The 22,566-nt window shown below is 36.5% G+C and overlaps 2 gene segments (V, D, J or C); both read left to right on the top strand.

Annotated features, from left to right (window-relative positions):
* The first annotated feature begins 2,662 nt into the window (after positions 1-2,662).
* Positions 2,663-4,670, top strand: LOC149472274 (putative non-functional T cell receptor gamma variable 10). The segment is given in 2 exon segments: positions 2,663-2,726; positions 4,351-4,670. Coding segments are annotated over 2 exon segments (384 nt in total).
* LOC149472273 (T-cell receptor gamma chain C region C7.5-like) lies at positions 4,372-22,554 on the top strand. The segment is given in 4 exon segments: positions 4,372-4,703; positions 15,031-15,360; positions 18,105-18,146; positions 20,633-22,554. Coding segments are annotated over 3 exon segments (414 nt in total).
* The last annotated feature ends 12 nt before the right edge of the window (positions 22,555-22,566 follow it).

The raw sequence follows: 22,566 nt of genomic DNA, 5'->3' as shown, positions 1-22,566 counted from the left end.
ATATATGTGGTGTGCCTTGTTTCTATGTAAAGCACCATAATGTCCCCATCCTGTGATAAGACAAACAATATAAAGATAGTCACTTGTGAGAACTTTCACTCTATGGTAGACGTATATTGTCATGCAAGTCGCAAGGGACTTTTTATCTAATGTCCTGTAACAGTCCACTCACCACCTCTGCAATAGGTAGTAGAAAAAGGAAAACCTTCATAGGTACTGCCATGTTGATCCAGGGAACCACCGCTTACATCAGCCGACATATCGCGGGTTCCAACCTCTCCATGGTGCCTGTACAGCCTTTGCATGACTCATGGCATGTGGAAATGGCTGCCTCCTTGTAGGTCGGCGTGTGTTTCACCTAGTGCGCATGACCGGAAGTGACGTATCTGACGTATGACGTCAACGCGTTTCGCCGATGGGCGTATCTCACTCAGCTTCGTCAGGACCAATGAGATTACTGCATTTCAGCTTCCTATTTATAGTGGGTTAAGACCCACCCACTTATGCAAATAATTAACTTGCAGTTATTCTCAATGGGAGAAAAACAGCTAAATACTTAGCACAACCGCTGGTCATTATTAAATTAAAAAGACAGGTGACTGGATATACTAAAGAGTGGAAAGGCTTGACAATTCCATCAATGCAAAAAGAAATAAAAATAATTAAATAAAAAATAAAATATAAAAAATTACCACACATTCACCAGAAGATGGCAATATTAATGGAAGAATCTCCAAACCTGGTCATTAAGTCAAAGGCATCCAAAGTCACAATAGTAATTACCACAAAACCACCTGTGATCAATCACAGCTTGTTACATAACAATTGTAAACAATGGCTGACTTCTTTTCATGCCATCCATTGTATACAATTGTGCTACTAGCTGTGTTTGGTCACAGTAATCACATGGTACAGACTGGGCCAATCACAGCCCATCTCCATCTGAATCAATTTCATTCAGTAAATGCTTGCTTATAGCAATGTAATTCATTGCTGTAAGCAATCATAATGTGTAAATTAAAAAAAAAAAATACTGATTATTTCCCCAGAGTAGTACAATGTTAATATGGCAACATTAATTCACTCTGGTCACAGTGTGTTATAAAAGAAATAATCTAAAAAAGAAAAAACTAATAAAAAATGAAAAAAAAAATTGAAAAAAAAATAATATATATATATATATATATATTTTTTTTTTTTAAATCCTATCACCAGTCAGTGTCCCTGATCACTGCCACTCCAGTTATATGATGACGCTGTAGTGCACTGGTGACAGTAAATAAAAATTAAAAAGTGAACATTTTTTTTTTATTTCTTCATTTTCCAAAAAATGATGACAAAAAAATTACAGCTTCAAAAAAACTCACCATGCCTCTTACTAAATATGTCAGACTGTCTACTTTCCAAAAAGGGGTAATTTGAGGGATTTTCAGATATATGCAATAGTTTGCAGACTCTATAACTTTCCTACAGACTAAATAAAATGCACTGATTTGGGTTATTTTCACCAAAGAAATGTAGCAGAATACATTTTGGCCTAAATATATGAAGAAACAAAATATTCATTTGCAAAATTTTATAACAGGAGCAAAGAAAAACATGGGTTTCTTTTTTTTCAAAATTGTAGGTCTTTTTTCATTTATTTAGCAATAAATAAAAAAGTCAGTGGTGATCAAATACCACAAAAAGACAGCTCTATTTGTATGAAAAAAAGATAAAAATATCATATGGGTACAGTGTTGCATGACCGTGCAATTGTCATTCAAAGTGCAACAGTGCTGAAAGCTCAAAATTGGCCTCGGCAGGAAGGGGGTAAAGGTGCCCAGTATTGAAGTGGTTAAATACATATTCTACACAGCTCATGTCTGTCTGGCAGGACAGGAGGCCTGATTTTGCTGTGTTGCAGTTAAAGTGTTACTAAACCAAGGACCCTGGGACTATATCTGGTCCCCCACAGTACACAGAAAATGGAAATGCAGTTATTTTAGTAAATATAAACTGCTAAATACCTTTTCTCATCAGCAGTTAGAGCAGTCTTGTGACTTCAGCAGAGCACTGGTTAAAGCTTGTAGAAGTTTTCTTTCTGCTCTAGGAGGATGCAAAACCCCTGGCCCTCTGTCTGGACAGTGCTGATTGGCCCTCTGCTGATCACATGCACTCGCCCAAGAAAACACAAACCTCACTAGCAATACACACTAAACTGAGCATGTGCAGAAGGGCTACAGGTTCAGTCTGTCTTATCAGGGGATAATAGGAGACATTTGAACAAGAGGAAGGACAGAGAAGTCAGGAGCAAACAGCCTTTTTACACAGTGCAGAGGATTAACCCCTTAGGTTCCACAGCGAGTACAACAAGCATGCTTTACTGCATATACAGACTTATTTTACTGTTGTGGATTTAGTAACACTTTAAATCATGCAGCTTTTCTCTCCCTTAACCTGTGATTGGGCAGCAAAGAAGCAGAAAACTGACTAGCTCATCCCTCTGCTCCCTCTTTCTATGAGCATGCTCCCTTTTAGCACTTGATCACGGCAGCACAGATGTTTTACTACTTAAAATTTTGCAAAAACTTTATACTATCCTTTAAAAGGGAAAGACCAGATACTCTTACCAGGTGTTAGCAACATTTCTATAGAACTCTTTTGCACTCACAGCAGAAACATGTTTGGTGCATACGTAGATGTAGGAGCCAAGACAATGGTCAATTACCAGGCAGAGCTTCAAGGTAATTGGTGTTGGATTGAGCCAGCATTGGAGGTTCTCCAGACAAAGAAAGTTCCATTGCTGGAGGCTCTCTCCAAACAAAGCAAATTATCTAACAGAGCCCTGAAATCTGAAGGATGCTTTATTATGTGTACTCATTTAATAGATTGCATACAGCCTAATATACGCTTTAAATTGGTCTGGTAAAATATCTACATAAATAAATAATTATTTTTATTGGTATATATTTTAAATGTAATTTGTGGCTTGTTTTACATTGCCTTCTACAAAACAGAAAGCATGCTGCATCTGCACAGCAGTTTCCCCTGTAGTGTAACTTTTCATCTTTTAACCACAATGAAATCACCTCTTTAACCACAGTATCACATGCTGTACAACATTACAAATGATCTGGCAGCAGTGTAATCTGCAAAACTATTTTACTGTACAATGGCATTCTTTCATGCCCATCTCATAAACCTTTTCTTGACATGTAAGTATATTGTACAATTATTGTATTCCTAACTAGTATTGGGGTTTTTTTTTTAACTCATAGACATATTCTCCATTAAAAAAAAACTAATGACCGATCATGTTGGAAATGATAAAGGTTGCCATTGCTAACCTTGTTGTCTGGCTGGAAAAATGACCCATTGCTTTGAGAGGGTTTAGTGTAATTGTTATGCTAGGGTTGGGGGGTCATGAGTTAGGTAACAGGTAAGAGGTTAAGTCACTGCCTGGGACAAATAAACTGACAACTTCTGGCATATCCCTGACTTTTTTTTGATCTACATATGTGATTTGGGTAAAAAAAATGCTTACTATTACAGCCAGTCAGTTAGTATTTTTAGGAGGTCATTAATGGCAAGTCCTTTATTTTCTACATAATGGATTTTTTAAAGCTATGTATCTTGAGATTACATGGTAGGTGTAATATCTGTTGTTCTAATCATGAATTTTTGATACATGTAGTGTAAGTTTCTAAAATTATATTTCAGTCTGGATTTATGATATGCGATTATCCATATTAATACCACTACCTCAGTATAATTAAGGACTTTACTTGTTGTTACAGCAAGGTAATCTAAATTTTATTGCCCATCATGTTTATTTCAAATGCACAGGAATATTTAAATAATAAGGTGAGAGAAGGACTATGATAACAGTGCAAAAATCCACATTACATTTTACTATTTTAGCTTTCACTTGTGATGAGCAGCAGGGGCGGACTGACCATTTGGAAACTCGGGCACTGCCCGAGGGCCCGGGGTCAGTAGGGGGCCCCATGAGATGCCCCTGGTACCTTTTTCATAGGCTTTTTTGACTTTGGGTAAGGACACAGGGGCCCCATGATCCCTTATTGCCCAGGGGACCCCATGAGGTGTCAGTCTGCCCCTGATGAGCAGTAAAACAATTTCAGGTGATGAGCCACTATTTTAGTCTTGCTATTTGTGATATATTTCTTTTGTATTAGGATTAAACCAACAAATGTACCTGCAATAAAAATCAATTTCCTCTCCATGGAAACACTATATATTATACAGTAGCTAAATACACATTCGATTCTTAGCAGTGTTTTATGATATTTTGAATTCAGTTTTTTTTTGACAAATATTACTAATGAAAACATCATTTACATTTTTCAGATGCATTTGCAGCAATCTTAATTGACCAACCATTAATTTCACTAACTGAAACTGAAGGAAAATCCGTCACGTTGACTTGCAATACTATAGGTGTTGACCTGGAAAAAAGACCACTTCACTGGTATCGACAGAAATCCAATGAAGGATTAGAAAATATCCTTTACATATTTGAAGGAAAAGCTGCTTACAGACCCAGCTTTTCTGCTGCCAAGTATAAGGCTGGCATTATTTCAAGTTTGACAATAATGAATATAAATGAAGAGGACAGAGCTGTATATTACTGTGCCTGCTGGGATACAAGTCACAGTAACACAACTTAGGAGACACTTCATACAAATTTTACCATACAGAAGGTAAGGCTTTGGAGCATGCTTCTGAAATAAAACCTTGATATGATAAAAAATATTTAGCTTAGGTTTTTAAAGAGAGCAGCTGAGATTACCAAATATTTTGCCAGTTCAAAATAGTTTATGCTTACTAAACCTAAGCCATCATGTGTGGCCAATGTGTATGGTATATACAGTGCTTATGCTTATAGTATGGGAATAAATTTATTTTTTATACATAATAATGCAATTTATTATTAAAGTATTTTATTTTAAATGTAAGCTGTCCAGAGACAAATGCAGAGGTGGCCATTGCTGATCTCCCGCTGGAAATGCAAGTTGGCTAGCCATCATTGACAAAGTATACTGTATCTGAGGATACAACTCTTTTAAAATGTTTTTTTTTGTTGTTTTAATTTAATTTTGGATAGATTATGGAAAGCTTAACAATTCAACCCCTGTCACCTCAGCTGTCAGTTTTACCTCCGATACATTGCAATTACTGTATATAACCAGCGTAGGAATCATTCCCATTTTTTAGCATGCAGCAACAGTCCTGAAGAAGGGAAAATCCTTTTCTCCTGAAACACATAACCTGATATACTTGTCGCTATTCTTAATAAACGCCTCTTAATTTACCATCGAGCTTGCATTGTCTTGGATATCGGGCACGCCTTCTTTCATATTATTCCAAGTCTACATGTGGAAATGACATTAAGGCCATGCCAGAAAGGCGGAAGCCACCATTGGGCATGGCCTACTGGAGGGATGTTTCCTTAGTCACCCACACAATCACCCACCCACGGCCAGTGATTGATCCAGTCAGTCCGACGCATCCAGTACAAACAAGATTTGTTCTAAATGGGGAATTCATGCCCTCAATTGTCCTCGTTACTATTGTTACTGGGAAAGAAAGTGAGGGAAAATCTACAGTTTTGAAACTGAACTTTTTTTTTGTCTAAGATGTACTTGTTTTTTGTCTAAGATGGGATGTCCCTCACTTTGAAAAAGTTAGGTTGAAAAGAAGACACAAGTCCATCTAGTTCAACCAATAAGATGGATATATATTTGCATCAAGCCTTAGGAAATTTACTATAAATAAAAATGTAAATAAAAATGTAAATAAAAAGTTCCAAGTATCATTAGTGAAAGTATTCAAATTTCACAACTTCTACCAGGGAGGCCATAATAAACCAGCAGCCTATAACATACAATACAGTAATGATGTGATCTTCCCCATGGGTTCATAAAATATTTGTAACACCGCGTGTACACCACCGGCCACTCTGTGGCTTTCCAGAGAGGCTCTGAGGCTTACCTTAACAACTTTTCATTAGCCAACTGTTTGTGAAGACTACCTCTTCAGGGCATATGAGATACTTGCTCTTCCCCTAAATATTAATGTCCTATAGATAACAGTTAATATGGCATGCAAGTCTTGTAAGAAATCTTGCTGCTGGAAGTTCAGAGAGATATCTGCACCTGTTAGGTACTAGAAAGGAATATTTTAGCATATTAAACCTGAACCCCAGGTAAACACACATATAGAGTGAAATTGCACAGATGAGATCTGTTTTTACTGTAAAATGATTTGTGTCTGTCCATTTAGTTCTGAGACATACATAACCCTACCAGACAGTACAGGTTGGTAACCTGATCTTTTTAAGCTGTTGTTAAGATGTGTATCTTGGTTACTTTCCTGTGGAAAGACACAGTGAAAGCAAAACAACAGCCTAGTAAAGAGTCTGCCATGTGCTCACACCACTGCCTTCTCTTCTTCTATCACAATGTATCTTGCCAGCTCATGTTTGATGGAACACAACTGATTTGCCCAAGTGTTGCCCCCAGGGCCAGATTAAGAGCATCATGGGCCTAGTTCACTCTTACATCAGAGTTCCCAGACCCCCCTTTAAATCAGAGTCCACAGGGTTCTCCCTTACAGTGCAGCATGGGGGCACTCTACAGACCCTGATGTAAAGGGGAATCCTGCAAACAATGATGCAAAGGGGAACAACACAAACTCTGCTGTAAAGAGGAACTCTGTTGTAAGGGGGTTCCTTTTACATCACAGTCCGCAGAGTCTGCTGAGTTCCTCTTACATGAGCATTTACAGTGATCCCCCTTACATTAGCATTCTCCTTATATCAGAGTTCCCCTTCACATCAGAGTCCACAGAATTCCCCCTTACTGGGCAAGGGGGGAATGTTAAGGAATGTAGACAATGCCTCCAACTTTATATTTACACATTAGTATTATTATTATTATTATTATACAGTATTTATAAAGCGCCAATAGTTCGCTCAGCGCTGTACATTACAAAGGGAGACAGAACATGTGACAGAACAATACCAATACAATGCAAAACATGAGGGGATCGAGGGCCCTGCTCTTTCGAGCTTACAATCTAGGAGGGAGGGGGTGGTGGCACAGGAGGAGATAGCTGTGGGGGATGGAGTGGTAGGAAGAGTGGAGGAGGGAGGCAAGTTAGCAGGGGGTGGGGTAGGCTTCCCTGAAGAGATGGGTTTTCAGGGTGCGCCTAAAGGAGAGGAGAGTAGGTGATAATCTGATGGGTTGGGGCAGGGAGTGAATAAGGTAACGCTTTTTGCCTTTAGTCATCTGATCATGTACAAGCAAAAATCTTGTTTTTTTCATTGTCCTTGCAAGTTATTACGTACAGTATCCAAAGTGAACCATATACATTACTCTAAGCAAACATTCTGCACTCCTTTGTTAAATAAACCTTATCACTGTGCTCCCATAATAAAATTATTGATATATGGCCTCAATTTGAACCTGAAATTAAATTTTAGTCCCTATTTATCAAAAAGTTGCCATAGAACTGAAAACATTTCGGAGAAGGGCAACCAAATAATTTTGGCCAAAGTATGTGCCAGATTGGGCTTCAATTAAGTGTACAGACCATATTGAGTCCATCCTCCTTTGCTTCCCTGCCCATTCTCATGCTCCACCATTACCCAATGATAAACTGACTTTCTGGTATATGTACAAAAATAGCTATCACTTCAGTGATCACAGGAACAGCCTGCACAGTTCTGATAGATAGAAACCCTAATTCACTGTAATTAGTTGCAACAGTTTTATTATTTTTTAACAGAAAAATAAAAAAAAACTACAGAGACAACAGTTCTGTATCCTAGTAAGTCTCATACTGTATGTAAGAAGAGGATCTATACATGCAAAGCTGACACTGTAAGTACACAAAAACACCTCCCAAAAACTTTTCACTATGTATTGTACTCAGTTTTGAGAGTGCCACATAGACATGCAAATTCTACATAATGTTCTCCTTGAAAGTTTAGGTTATTTATGGTTGTTGCTCTTGGTGCCCTTGAAAACTAATTTCCATGAAACACTATCCATACAAGTGTAGGTGTCTGACACTCTTTAGACTAAGATACACTAAACTAAAATTATGGCAAAGGATGGATACAATAATCCTTCTTTTTTTTTTTGCCACTTCCCGACAGAGCTATAGCCAAAAGGTGACTACAGTGCGGTCGGCTAGTTCTGGAAGGGCGTCCATGGATGTCCTCCCAGAACCACACCCCCTGTGCAACCCCTGGGGCGCGCGCCGTGCGCGATCTGTGATTGCTGTGTCCTTCAGGCACAGCTGATTATGTGTCCAAGTAATCCAATGTCTTTTACATGTGACCAGCTGTGTCCAATCACATGTAAACAGGAAATGCTGGTTATTGGCAGTCCTCTCCTTACACTGAGAGTGCATGAGGAGAAGAGAGCCGGTAAGCATCATTTTTACACTGATCATCTGGGCAATGGTCATCAGTGCCCAGATGATCAGTGTATACCCTGATAGTGGCCTTTATTGCCCATCTGTGCTGGCTTTCAGTGCCCATCTGTGTTGGCTTTCAGTGCTGGCTTTCAGTGCCTTCTCAGTGATGCCTGTCAGTGTCCACTAGTGTCACCTATCAGTGCCCATCAGTACTGCTTATCAATGCCCATCAGTGCTGCCTATCAGTGCCCATCAGTGCCTTCCATCAGCACCCATCAGTCCCACCTATGAATGCCCATCACTTCCACCTATCTGTGCCCATCAGTGCCTCCCAACAGTGCCGCCTATCAGTGCCCATCAGTGTCACCTATCAGTGCTCATAAATACAGCCTATCAGTGCCGCATATCAATGCAGCCTCATCGGTGCCTCTTCATCAGTGCCCATCAGTGCCACCTATCAGTATCAGTGCAGCCTATCAGTGCACATCAGTGAAGAAAAAAAATCACTTATTTATAAAACTTTTTAACAGAAACTAAGAAAAACTTTTTTTTTCAAAATGTTTGGTCTTTTTTTTGTTTGTTTAACAAAAAATAAAAACCCAAATGGTGATTAAATACCACCAAAAGAAAGCTCTATTTGTCTCAAAAAAATATACAAATTTAGATTGGGTACAGTGTTGCATGACTGCAGAATTGGTATTCAAAATACAACAGAGCTGAAAGCCGAAAATTGGCCTGGGCAGGAAGGAGGTAAAAGTGACTGGTAGGCAAGTGGTTAATTATGCACAGAACTGCTTCATATAGTTATACCATTTATAGATATTAGTCAAATCTTGTGAGCTGGATTGATACGCATCCAGAACTTACATGTCTTAGATCTTCTATTTATAGCTAGCAATTAAGTTTTAATGAATCACCAGACCTTTTTTGTGTAAGCTATGAAGCATGGTGTACATGGAAAGTTTTCGGTTCAGGTACAAGGCTTTTTGTAACAGGTAGGTACCGATATTTCACTTAGTCTTTATTCAGCTAATGCACATATTTCTTCACGTTACCACTGTTTATTATTTATTTTTAGAAAATATGTTTTTATTGTATATTTTAAAATGATAAAACAAATAACCAAACAAATACAAACGGGGGGAGTGAAGCCATATACCTTCTTAAATAACAGTTTGGAATAATATACAATATCAGTTCCCCAATATTTGCAAGAATATGGTGAAAACGATAACATTCAGTGGAACAACTAAGAATTTCCATATTTATTAACCCTAAAAAAATATACAATAAGAGTCTAAAAAAGAAATACAGTAACGTAAATAACTTTTAAGTAATAGAGTATTTTTAAACCTTAACCAGGGATCACATAGACTTCAGCTTCTAAAAGTTGTTGGCTTGAAGATTTAACATTCCAATTAGACAAATCTAAAGATAAATACAACCTTTTATAAATGAAAAGATAATTATCAGATAACACCTTATCAGATGAGCATTTATCTGATAAGGTATCTACCTAAGGCTTTCATTGTTCTAAGCAGTGGATCATATAGACATACAGCAAAAAAAAAAGCTGGCTTTGTTACCATTCTTTCTTCAGCCATGATAAGAATAATTTAAACTCCATAAATATTGGACAGGGTTATAGAAAGAATTCGGAACATAATACATGAGTACAAATTGTAAGTTTAATGGCATATTAATGTCCCAAAAATATTATAACACTTCTTGTAATTTTAAATTCCTATTACCATCAGAGTGATGAGCTAATAACAAGGATTTTAAAGACTCGAAATTTAAAAAAACGTTTCATTTGAAAGAGCATTTATTAACAAAAGTGTGACATTTTTTCCAATACATCTCAATTTTACAAAAAGGTCCATGATTGGATTGGTATATGTAGGTAATATAGAATACAGTAAATGCATTGCCTCTAAAATGCCATCCATTTTAGGAATTCATTCATCCTCCACATATTGCAAACATATAAATCTCCCCAACTGCAGGCAAATAAGAAAGTGGAGATTTCAAAGCTAAAATCCTCATTTAGAATGCAATGATCTCTGGTAGTGAACATGTCAGGTACTTCATAGGAATAAGTGAAAGACCTGCAAGTGATTTCTTGATTTTCCATTGAACAACAATATTATAACGAATTGTGTTGAGCACCCTAACTGCATCTGTACATTTAGTGAGCAAAGAACTGGAATATTGGAATTAGCTACATGGCAGCAACTCTTTTTAAAGGACTACAAAATGTTGTACTCTAAAATCTGTATATAGTCTTATATTAACATTATAAAGCATGTGAATGATTATTTATTTCTCATGCCTATTTTTCTTTTGAAGTAACAATTACAGAAGGTCAGTACTAAAGAGCCTCATGAATACTCTTACTTTTTGCAGAATTGTTTTTTTAAACTAGTAGCTATGAATTTCGTATTTTTACACTATTCTATTAATATCACAGGAACGGTTAGCTGTGTAAACAATCAGAGGGGAAATTAACAATTAATTCCAGTAGACCATAGGTAAACTGAGGATGCATGAGTTCAACCAATTCTGAAAAATCTGCCCCAGAAATGCTCACAATGGTCACCTTTTATTTGTATGGTTTAAATTATTCTGTAAAAAATACTGTTACTGCTTCCAGCTCTAGCATTCTTGGCAGACATAGTTTGTCTCATTTCCCACCAATGTATCCTTTCCTTAGTCTACATGTAAATGTATGTCTGCAATAATAATGCTTTAGTTAGGTGTACCTAAATCTAAACCAAAAGTATTTTTTTCAAAGCATAAGCAAATGTTTTTTCATAATCAGAAGATATGTACAGATTTGTATACTAAAGTTTAGTATACAAATCTGTATATATCTTCTGATTATGAAAAAATATTTGCTTATGCTCCGAAAAAAATTTAGGTACACCTGAGCAAGATAAAGAGACAGGGTATAGGTACACATTAAGGGGTTGATTTACTAACATTGGAGAGTGCAAAATCTGGTGCAAATGTGCATGGTAGCCAATATGCTTCTAACGTCAGCTTGTTCAATTAAGCTTTACCAAGAAAACCTGGAAGCCTGTTGGTTTTTATGCAGATCTGCACCAGATTTTGCATTCTCTAGTTTTAGTAAATCAACCCTTAAGTGTCTGTTTCTCACAACTTTCACTAAAGATTCACATATTTTCGCATAAGATTTCATCAGAAAACAGTTTGGCTCTTGAGTAAAAGTAGTGTGAATCTTGGGTAAAAACACTTGTAAATAGACTCCTATGTATTCTCAAAATATTACAACCATTCATATTGGAAACCCTTTTGAGCTATGGGCAAGAGAGACTCCTAGTGGATTAAATGGACTACCTACAGTTGTTTATTTGGAAAGCTGGCAAAGCTCTTTTTAAAGGCCCATTAAGAAAACTATGCAAGTGTGTGAAAATATCTAAAGTATGCCTATCATTTTCAGTTTTTTTTTATATATATTACTCAGTTAGAATGTCATCATTTTGGAATTGTTATCAATTTGAAAGCAAACTAGTTTCAGATAATAAACCTTGATGTTACTGAAAATGTTCAAATTCACTGTTTCTATCCAACCCACTGATAAGGAGTTATACCCTGTAACAAAGGGTTTTTGCTAAGAAAGTCAGCACTGTGCAAGGATGGCAGCATAAAAACATTTGGAACAGGCACAAAACTTTTGATTACTGGTATGTATAGCACTTGACCTAATCTATATAATCTATATTGGAGTATGAGATGCGAGGGATATCATCAAGGTAATTAAGGTAACCATCACATCCAAGTTAGTTATTTTTCATTTTCTTTAATCAACATAATATACTTAGATATTTATTTTTGACATTTATGTTTTTGTAAAATTAAAAATGGTGATCAAAGTTGTTTTTTTTATGTAAAATAAGCTGCTTTTCAATATGATCCAGCCCCAAAAATATGTTGGTTAACCTCTTAAAATGTGGTTGTGCTTTTGTGATCTAATACACAACCTCAGTGTCATAACTGTCCTAGTGGGTCACGATGATAAACCTGTAGGCATGTAGCATGTAGTTCAACCAGTAATCAGCTCCCACACTTCCCTGATAGCATGTCAGCAAGTTACCATATTTGTCAGATTTTAAAGGACTACTATTCCAAAAAACATTGTGTTGTTACAAATGTATGCTGTTAACAAATGCAATAATTAATAGTATAAGTAGAATAATAGTATTCCGTATATAAATACCTTTTTCCTAATTCACATACCTATGTTCATACTTTTTTCGACATTTACATATGAACCATGTTGTTCAACATGCTTGATAGTGACCAAATAGCCAGTGCTTACCTACTGAGATTGATGAGTTGCACAGTATACCGCACTGCAGCTAGTAGCATCTATTAATGTAACATTCTATGCTAAGGTCTCCATTGTTCTCTGAGCTTCATGTCTCTATGGTCTGGCTGCAATGAACCATAGATGTAAGGTCTCTTCAGCAAAAAACACCCAGGTAAGTAAAAAGGACTATAATGAGCTTGTCTGGGTGTCCTTTTTTCCTGGAGAGTCCTTATCATCAGTGGTTTGTTGTAGCAGAACACTAGTCCCTAAAGACACATATTTAGATTTTTAAATTAACACGAGCTACTAGCTGCAGTGTTCTACACAGCGAAACTTACCCATCTCAGTAAGTGAGCACTGTCCACTTAGGTACTGACTAAATCCATTGCTAATCATTTGTTTGGATGTGTTCCCCTAATTATATATATAGTGAGGAAAGACTGCAATATCATACTTAGTGTGTTACACAGAACGCATCTTTCTGATCCATCATGGAGCTTACCTGTAAAATTTCTATGCAGAGTTGTTTGTTTAAATTGAGCAAATGTGATATTGACATTGGGACACACTAGAACACTGCCGGGGATGCTGTAGCTGTTATAGCAACAGTTTTAGTTAAGACAATTACAACCATGTCAGTGAAAGATGACCGCTATAAACACATCTGTATCATTACTTAAAGGGAATGTTCCACCAAGAAAAGAGAGCTACTGACCCACTGATTAGGCAAATTCCACTGCTTATTTCATAGCATGGGCAATAAAAAAATGGAAGGTAAAGAAAAAAAAAAATCAGTGTTCAAGGCTGTTCTACAACCAGTAATCTTCTTACAACTGATAAATTTAATGCTAATTCTACTACATTTACATCACTAAAAATAAAAAGGTACTTAGAAAGAGATTGTGTTGACTGGAAGGTTAGTCCTGGGACTATTCTAATTTAAAAAAGTGTTTCCTACGCTTGTAAAAAATAAAAAAAAAACTATTTTATCTAATGAAATAATTACTAAAAAAGAGATAGTGTAGCAAGAAACACTATTTCACTAATGATATATGCAGAATACGGTTGTTAAAGTTCATATTTTTGTGCTTCTGCAGTTATTAAATGGTAATATATCAGGAATGCAAAATAATACAGATGTTGACTAAATTAGACTGCAGTGACAAACTCATATGAATTAAATGTGTAGATTTGTAAAGATACATATTTTATGTTTTCTTACATTACTGTTAATATGTGTGCATCCTAGGTTCAGTTCACATTATCTCACTTGTAGCTAGTTTATAAAAGTAGTTGAGAATCTTCACTCAATAAATTAAGCAAAGAATCACTTCAATTATCCAATCATGTAAAAAGCATATTGTTTATATTTTATCTACACATAACTGAGTATTAAAAGTGAAGATTTTCTATTCCTTTAGTAAATCAGCCTTATTACCAGTATGACATTTATGGGGTTTATTGAGTGAAGATTTTCTATTCCTTTAGTAAATCAGCCTTATTACTAGTATGAAGTTTATGGGGTTAAGTTACTAAAGGCTAATAGGCTGTTCGCTTTGCAAAGGGAATTTTTACTTAGCTTACTGAAAATTAGAGATCAACAAAAATGGAAGCTTATGTAAAGATACTTTTTACGCTTTTTTAGAAAAAAACGTTTACATAGCATGTTACTTACTCGTTCATTCACCCATGATTTTTTTAAGCCTGTGAAAAAAAAATACAGCACATAATTGATTGGCTGTTGAATCTAGGTAGGTACTGTAAATTGTTACAAAGAACATTGCACAAAGATTTTTTTTAGACATGCAGCAAGCAATAGCAAAATTAACATATTTCTTCCCTGCCTGTCCAGAAAAAAAATTGCACAGTAAAATATTGAATCCATTCTTTGCAGGTTTGTATGGTTGTCTGTGTTCCTGTTGGCAAGCTTTCTTCTCATCTCTTGTCCCAGTGACAGCATGCCATAAGAACCAGAAATTCTGGGAAGTTCTGAGAAATCTCTCCAATTGGGATATAGACAAAAACAGCACTTTTTCTTTTTTTACTGTGCCTACTTTTTTCTGTGAATTCCTTTTCTGTTTTTTTTTTGCCACATTTTTTAATGTCACAGAGACAGTTATTGAAAGGAAATGCGATTACAGACGACAAAAAAAAAAAAAAGAAACCAACCCCACTCTATCTAAAACTTAAAAAAAAAAAAAAAAATGTTTTAACTGTTTCGACTAAAGTTGGAATTCACATTCCCATTAATGTTTTAAACGTTCTTTTAGATCAACCTTTGAAGGAACCAGAAGTAACCATCTTAAAGTCTGGCACCGAACAAGTGGCTAAAAAAGGGTTTGCAATTTATATGTGCAACTTGCAAAATTTCTTCCCTGGTCTGATTAAAGTGGTCTGGCATGAAGGTAATGGCGAAGATGAGGTGCAGTCAGAGCAAGGTGAAATTGAACACAATAACATCACAAACACATATTCACTGAGCAGCTGGATAAAAGTGCCAAAATCTGACCTGGGAAAAATGTTTACATGCAAGTACAAACATGATACAACCAAAGAAGGCTGGAAAATGGAATCTGTCTCAGGAAATGAATATAATCTAGGTATGCATACCTACTTTAAATAAGAATTATTTATAAAAACTGAAAATCTGAGGTATGAAGCAAATTATTATAATATAATTTCTGTCCATGTGTGAAAATAAAATAAATTAGAATTCCCAATAATGTAAAACTCAATAATAAACATATACAGTAAACATTCGTTCATTGATTTAGCTGTTGTCAACACAAGCTAGCTATTACACACAACTCACTTAAATACAAAAGTGGAGCCTTTCCCATCCACACTGGGAACCATTATACAAAACAATTGGGGAATGGTATTTAACCACTTGCCTACCGGACACTTCTACCCCCTTCCTGCCCAGGCCAATTTTCATCTTTCAGTGCTGTCGCACTTTGAATGACAATTGCGCAGTCATGCAACACACCGATCGCCGTTCTGCGCGCCCCATCATTTGATGTCTTACCTTGCGGCCATCATTTCCTTATATGGCGGGCGGGGGGGGGTGGTTAAAATTATTGTAAATCTTCAAGTGCAAAAAAAACACAGTATACTTATCTTCTGATTTTGCACAGAGTGGCATCAAACCTCCTTTACTTGGGTCCCCTGCCAGTGCTATCCACTCCTCCTCCTCTTGGTACATCCCAATAGGAAGCTTCTCTCTCTGGGGTCCCACCTGTGTCAGTCCCAAGCCGGCTGATTGTGCCCATAGACACAGACAGGGTGGCTTGGCCTCACTCTATCTCTCTGCTCTCAGAATTTGATTGACAGCAGCAAGATCCCATTACTCCCACTGCTGTCTCTGTGAGCAGAAAAAGTGGAGATAGCCGCTGCAAATGGGTGAGACGGTGGTACAGATACAGAGGCATTTTTTTACCTAAATGCAGAGAATGCATTAAAGCGGCATTCCAGTGACACTGTAAAAAAATAAAAGTTAGCAGCTACGGAAGCTGTAGCTGCTGACTTTTATAAAACTGCCACTCAGCTGTCCCTTGATCCCGCGGTGTCCTCCCCACAGCCCGTTTCATCAGCCGTCCTGTGTTCCCAGCATTGGTATCTTCATTCTGGGCACCCGGCTTTGACAGCTTGCGGCTCCACAGCCGGGTGCCCACTGCGCATGCATGAGTAGCACTGCGCTTTCTGAATGGTCCCGTAGTCTTCTGGGACCTGTTACATCTCCCAGAAAACTACAGGGAGGGGGGAGGACAACTTCTGTTTCTGATTGCCTAGGCAATCGCGGCAGAAGTGGGTGCCTATCAATTTTGGGTACACGTTCCCCCCCCAGCTCCCCAAATGTGCCAATCCTTAAAAGGGAGCAGTCATGGAAGCGGAACTTCCCCTTTTGGGTTGAGCTTCGCTTTAAGGTAAAAAATGTCTAGCTTTTCAAACCACTTTATTCTTCAGCATAAGCAATTCTACAATAAAGTGAAATGAAGCAGTAAAAGAAAATTTTCCTAGCAATTTTTTGGGTACATGAGACTTTGTTTTATTTTGCCAAAAAAACTTCTTTGCCAGCAATTTTTTTAGGGGTTTCTGCTTGCAGTGCAGTCTACACATCCAGCCCACTCCTGGCCAGAAGATGGTGAGAATGTTCTGCTGGCCAATGCATCTCTAGCAGGCATTCCAGAAATTACATCATCAGTGGCCACCCAATGGGCAAAGGGTGAAGAAGCTAGACGTAGAAGATGAAAAGAAGATGGCAAGGGTGGACATAGTGGGGGGGGGGGGGCACGGACCTCATATAGCTGGAGAAGTGCTGACAAATGGGTAAGTCTGTTCATACTTTCACTAGCGGATACACAGTACATTTAGTTCCACTTGAACATTACACTGTACTTAGGAGGTATTTAAAGTCAAAACTTTGTTTTAGTTTTGGAGAGAGCAGGTAATGAGAAGATTTGACCTTTCTATTTTTCATAGTGATCATTGTCACTGAGAAATGAAAGGAAGGGAAAACTTCTAAAAAAACTTCTAAAAAAGGGAAATTCCCTTCACTATGGAGGAATTTCCTCTCAATTCCTTTTGTTTCTACTGCACAGAAAGTGAAGAGAAATTGCCCAAATGGGACATAAACTGCCAAACCCCCCAAAAAACCTAACAGTGGTTTTAATATTTTCACACTGTGTTCAAAACAAAAAGTTTGGGCTTTAGATATACTTTAAAGCACAACTTTACCTTTAGTGAAGCAGTTTTTTTTAACCCCCCCCCCTACGCCCAGACTGCACCCTAACTGCTAATGTACACACCTTTAGCCCCAAATCCAGAAATGCTGGTTGTTTGGCCCTGCTGCACAGCCTTTGGTAAGAAAACCTCTGGATGGCTCTTCACATGGTGCAGGCACACCAAGGCCCCATTTCTTCCAATAGGATGGTCCTGCTTACAGCAGCCTTCACTGGTCATACTGAAGGCCTCCAAATGTGAAGTTGTCCTTTAAGAAATGTTTTGTAGACCAACTCTGACTCACTAAAGTATACAGTGATACAGTGTAAGTTGCAAAAAGAACAGCATACTGCTTCCCCAAGCCATGAAAATACTGACTCTCTGAAAGTCAGTATTTGCAAATCCTTAGCATGCCCAGTCACCTCATTATAGATGTTAACAAATATAGAAATCTGCAACATATGTTTATCAAGTGCCTGCTAATTGACCATATTTGGGAAAATATTAAGAATAACCACAACCCAATAAATACATGTGGAACTTAATGTGATTTTCATGCAATTAAATTTGCTTTCATTTTAAAAAATGTAGCAGATATTATGTAACCATAATTATATTTCAGAGATTTTTAAGGAAGATCCCAAGCACAAGAAATGCAATCAAGGTAATTATTTTTTTATTTATTTTGGATAATTCCTATAACCCAGAAGTTTGTTGATTGGATCTATAATTTGTGCCTTATATTATTTTTCCTTTATTAAAAATGTAGATGCACCTTATATGTACAGTATATAAGTGTGCCAGCAGATTTTAACTGAGCAAACAATACCAAAAATACATTTTGTGATTATTTTATGTGACAATTTTTTTTATTTTTTTTTGTTTTGTTTCTGTTCTTTTTAATTTTAAACATTGACACATATTTTAAACCAAACTGCTTTACATATTTCTCAAACATATTGTCTGCAGTAATTTTTATTTTGTTGGAGAATTATTTTAACCCATGTTTTCTTATTATAGCTGCCATTAAGATTTTTTTTTGCTACCTAGAATGTTGCACTTAATTCAATTGCTTGATTTTTTTTCTGTGATGTCAAAAAATTAGCTATTTATTTTAACCCTTCATCAGAAGTATTCAATTCCAGTTTTCTTTTTTTAACTTTAAAAGAGTGCCTCTTTCAATTTAAAATGCACAATCTCGTGCACAGTTTCCTCTGCACATGATTTTAGGGTAATACGGTATTCATCCTATTTCTCATCAGTTAAGATACTAGTTGCTCTTGGCTACTGCACTTTCAGTACCTGATATATCAGTAAAATTTACCATGCATAAACTGACAAATAGACAAATTCTTATAATAATCATGAAGTTAAATAACTATAAAGACTTTCTGTGATTGATCGAAATAAATCATTTTTGTTGAAATATTTTCCCAACATCTTGCTAAAATGTTTTACTGCCAAGTATCAAATTATTTTCTGGCTCTGACTGTTATAATGTCAGTTTTAGATATGCTATTGGCAGAATCTAGAATCATAAATAGGAAAAAAAAATATCAGAAATGTTAAAAAGTCACATAAATTTGTGTTGATTTTCCTATCATGACCATTTTCTTACAAAGATAATTATTCTGCCTAAAAATGTAAGCGAATGAACAGTGTTTCACACTGACTGCTCTATTACTTGTTAAATACATGCTGTCACAGTGAGCAGCACTCCGCAAACTGATTATCAAGTCAAGTAAATAGGCAAATAGATGTACTGTAGATTTTCACTTTCAATGGGTCTTTATTAAAGTTTTGGAGGATGCATAGCATGACTCGTACAAATGTTCAAATCTAGTTAATATATTGTAAAAAGGTACATAGTGCAGCTGTTAGTCATAGAAAACAATAATGGTTATGGTAAAGATCAAATAATATGGTATAATACAAGTTAGGGCAAATGTGTAATGACTGTAAACTAGGAGACACTCTTGGAGTAGGTATGAGAGTTGAGTCTTGCACAGGGGTAGATAAGAGACATATTAGTCATGGCCTCCCATAGCAGGGGACTAAGAGAAAAAAAAAAGGGATGGAGATAGAACAGAATAGAAAAAGGGGAACAAAGGAGAATGTTGGGGACACTCCAGCCAGAAACCCAGGGCATTCAGTGCCTATAGCAGTGTGTAGTTTTCAGGGAACATGGAGGGGTAGCCATATTGTATCCATGGGGCCCAGGTTTTTAGACATTTCTTGTTTGTATCTAGGAGAATACTAGTAAGCTTTTCACTGATAATAAAAAGTTGTCTATGCGACAATGAACTTCTGTGATGGAAACAAATTGTTATTTCTAAGCTTTCGCAATATTTTGTTTTACTGCTAGTAGAATATTCTGTAGATGGCCAATTTAAATTAAGGTTTCAAATCCAAAAGGATACCTCAAGGGTCTGTGGGAAAGGGGCAGTTTAACAACGTTTTCACCAGTTTTAGGACCTTTGTCCAAAATCTAGAAAGCATAGAGCATGGCCACCATGTGTGAGGTACATTCCCTGGGAGGGAGCAGTCTCAAAGTCAGGTACTGGAAGAGTTGGAGCAAAGGAGTGCTAAACGGGTTCGGGATGTACTATACATTTTTAAATTGTCTTCTCATTTGGATTTCTGGAGTTTGTCATTCTCCCTAGTTCTGAAATATCACACAAATATTCAGGAGAATTAAAATTGTACAAATAACAAATACCATTGTTTCAGTCATTCCTGTTAGCAATCAACATTTTTAGAATCAGTAGCTATGGCACTTTTAATTTAAATCACTGATACATCTGCAAGGAGCTGGGTAGAGTTGTCATGGTACCTTTAAATTCCCTTGAAAAGGATTTGATATTTGATATGAGCAAAGACAAGTGTAAAAACTATTTGTGCAGTATATTATAAAATTTTAAATGACTGTTGCAATATCCTTTATCAATCTTTCTTAAATATGCCATCATTTCTAACTTTCCATTGCAGTTTATTGGACAATAGCAGCATGAATTTAAAAAGAAATAAAACAGATATCTGGTAAAGGCTGCGCTATGAAACCATTGACTACTATCATATGTAACAGATTTGCTTTATGTAGTAACCATTCTTGTAATATGACATTAATTTAATTTAACTTACTTTTTCTAGGTTTGCCAAGTTTTAATCGTATGATGTACCGAGCAGGACAACTTACCTATGTTATGCTAATCTTGAAGAGCTTAATGTATTCATCCATGTTGATTTTCATTAAGTACAAAACCAACCCATAAATTTGTCAAATCAAATAATGGCTTTTGGGAAAAGATTATGCAGAAAAAACATGCTTAATTTTTTTTTTTTATTGTGCTTTACTTCTTTAACTGACATATTTACTAAACCTGTATCTTTTCTGTGTGTATTTTTCAAATAAAGATTATAATATGCGTTTATATGTATTTAAACTTGAAAACTGCAGGTTACCAGTCCTTAAATGTATTGACTGCATTATTTTTGGTTTATCCTCTTTTTCAACTGGTGACCCTGTCAGTAATATACTTCCAATACTACGGTAACAATGTACACTCACTATATTATATCTACAGAGGGGAGGCACTGTCCCCTTGAGATAGGAAATATATTAGGATTACAAAACACCATCCCACCATCTTAACTCTATAGGCAAAGGGTCTGTGGTCAACAGAGAAGACTTAGAACAATGCTAACTGATAAAAGTGCAAAAGAGAGCACAGAAATATATTGGCTCATTAGATATTTGGCAAGATCGACAACTAATTTGCACTTATCGATCAGTTAAACAAAATGCTATTAACTGCATATTTATTAAACCAAAAGGGAGCAAATAAGAGAAGGTAATTGTCTTAGTTTATATATACGGTACTTTAACACGGTAAATCTATTACAATGTGATAAACATTTTTTAAATCTATGGTAGAAACTATAGCTGTATAAGTCATAGTGGAAGCTTGGATTCACTTTAAAATTTCTAAATGTACATTAGTCATAGTTGGTAATTTACTAAAGCTGTAGAAAACATTCACTTAGCAAAAAGACTGCTGATTAAGCAAGGTGGACGCTAACTTGGCTTAGTGGTTGATTATTGAAGTGAGCCGAACCTCAAGAACGGAGATTGTAGACACTCACTTCTCTTTCAGTTTATCAACCCCACTGAATCAGCATTGCTCAAACTATATTATGTATTCATTTATTTTGGATTAATTAAAATGTATGCTTATTTGCTAGTGAATGCAATAGTCATAATAGTTAAATAAAGTTTAATAGATTAATGCAACATTATGCTACTAAGGGTAGATTTAGACATGGGTCTCAATCTCCTTTGCCTCTGGAGCCCAAAACACATTCGGATTGTGCTCCAAAGGCCACAGATAGGCAGCGAGGAAGTGATGTGATACCTCCTCACCCCCTGTTTTAACCCCAATTTTACCTAAACTAAGCATAAGAGTCCTAATTCATTTACCATAAAAAGGTAAAAAAAACCAAAATGACCTAGCTGCCAAACAACAGCTATATTATAGTTTATTGCAGGGGTGGACTGACCATTTGGAAACTTGGGCACTGCCTGAGGGCCCGTGGTCAGTAGGGGGCCCCATGAGATGCCCCTGGTACCTTTTTCATAGGCTTTCTTGAGTTTGGGCAAGGACACAGGGGCCCCATGATCCCCTATTGCCCAGGAGCCCCAAGAGTTGTCAGTCCGCTCCTGGTTTATTGTCTACATTATATAAGTCTTTGGAAAGACCAAACCTTGAAACCTTATGGGCACCAGACTATAAAGGGATATATTGTTCCTGAATACCTTTGCAGTGTTGGCAAGGCACTTGGGTGGTCAGAAATTAGTATCATTTATATACACAAGTACACTTTTTTTGTGAGAGTTTTTTTATTTACTTTATGAATTTTGGTTATTCATTGTTAAGTTTTTGCTTTGCTACAAATTCATACACATAAGCTTGTACTTTGCGCAGTATATGTGATGTCTTTGTTAATTTTGTTATTTTGTACTTAAAAAAATGTTTGTACTTAAATTTCTGCATTAAAATGAAAATTATCTGTAATATTTGGAGGTC

The sequence above is a fragment of the Staurois parvus genome, unplaced genomic scaffold, assembly GCF_062004578.1.
Source record: "Staurois parvus isolate SC_StPar_1 unplaced genomic scaffold, SC_StPar_1.0 ptg000020l, whole genome shotgun sequence".
NCBI classification, from domain to species: domain Eukaryota; kingdom Metazoa; phylum Chordata; class Amphibia; order Anura; family Ranidae; genus Staurois; species Staurois parvus.
Note: the sequence above shows the minus strand (reverse complement) of the source record. Positions and strands in the feature narration are given on the sequence as shown.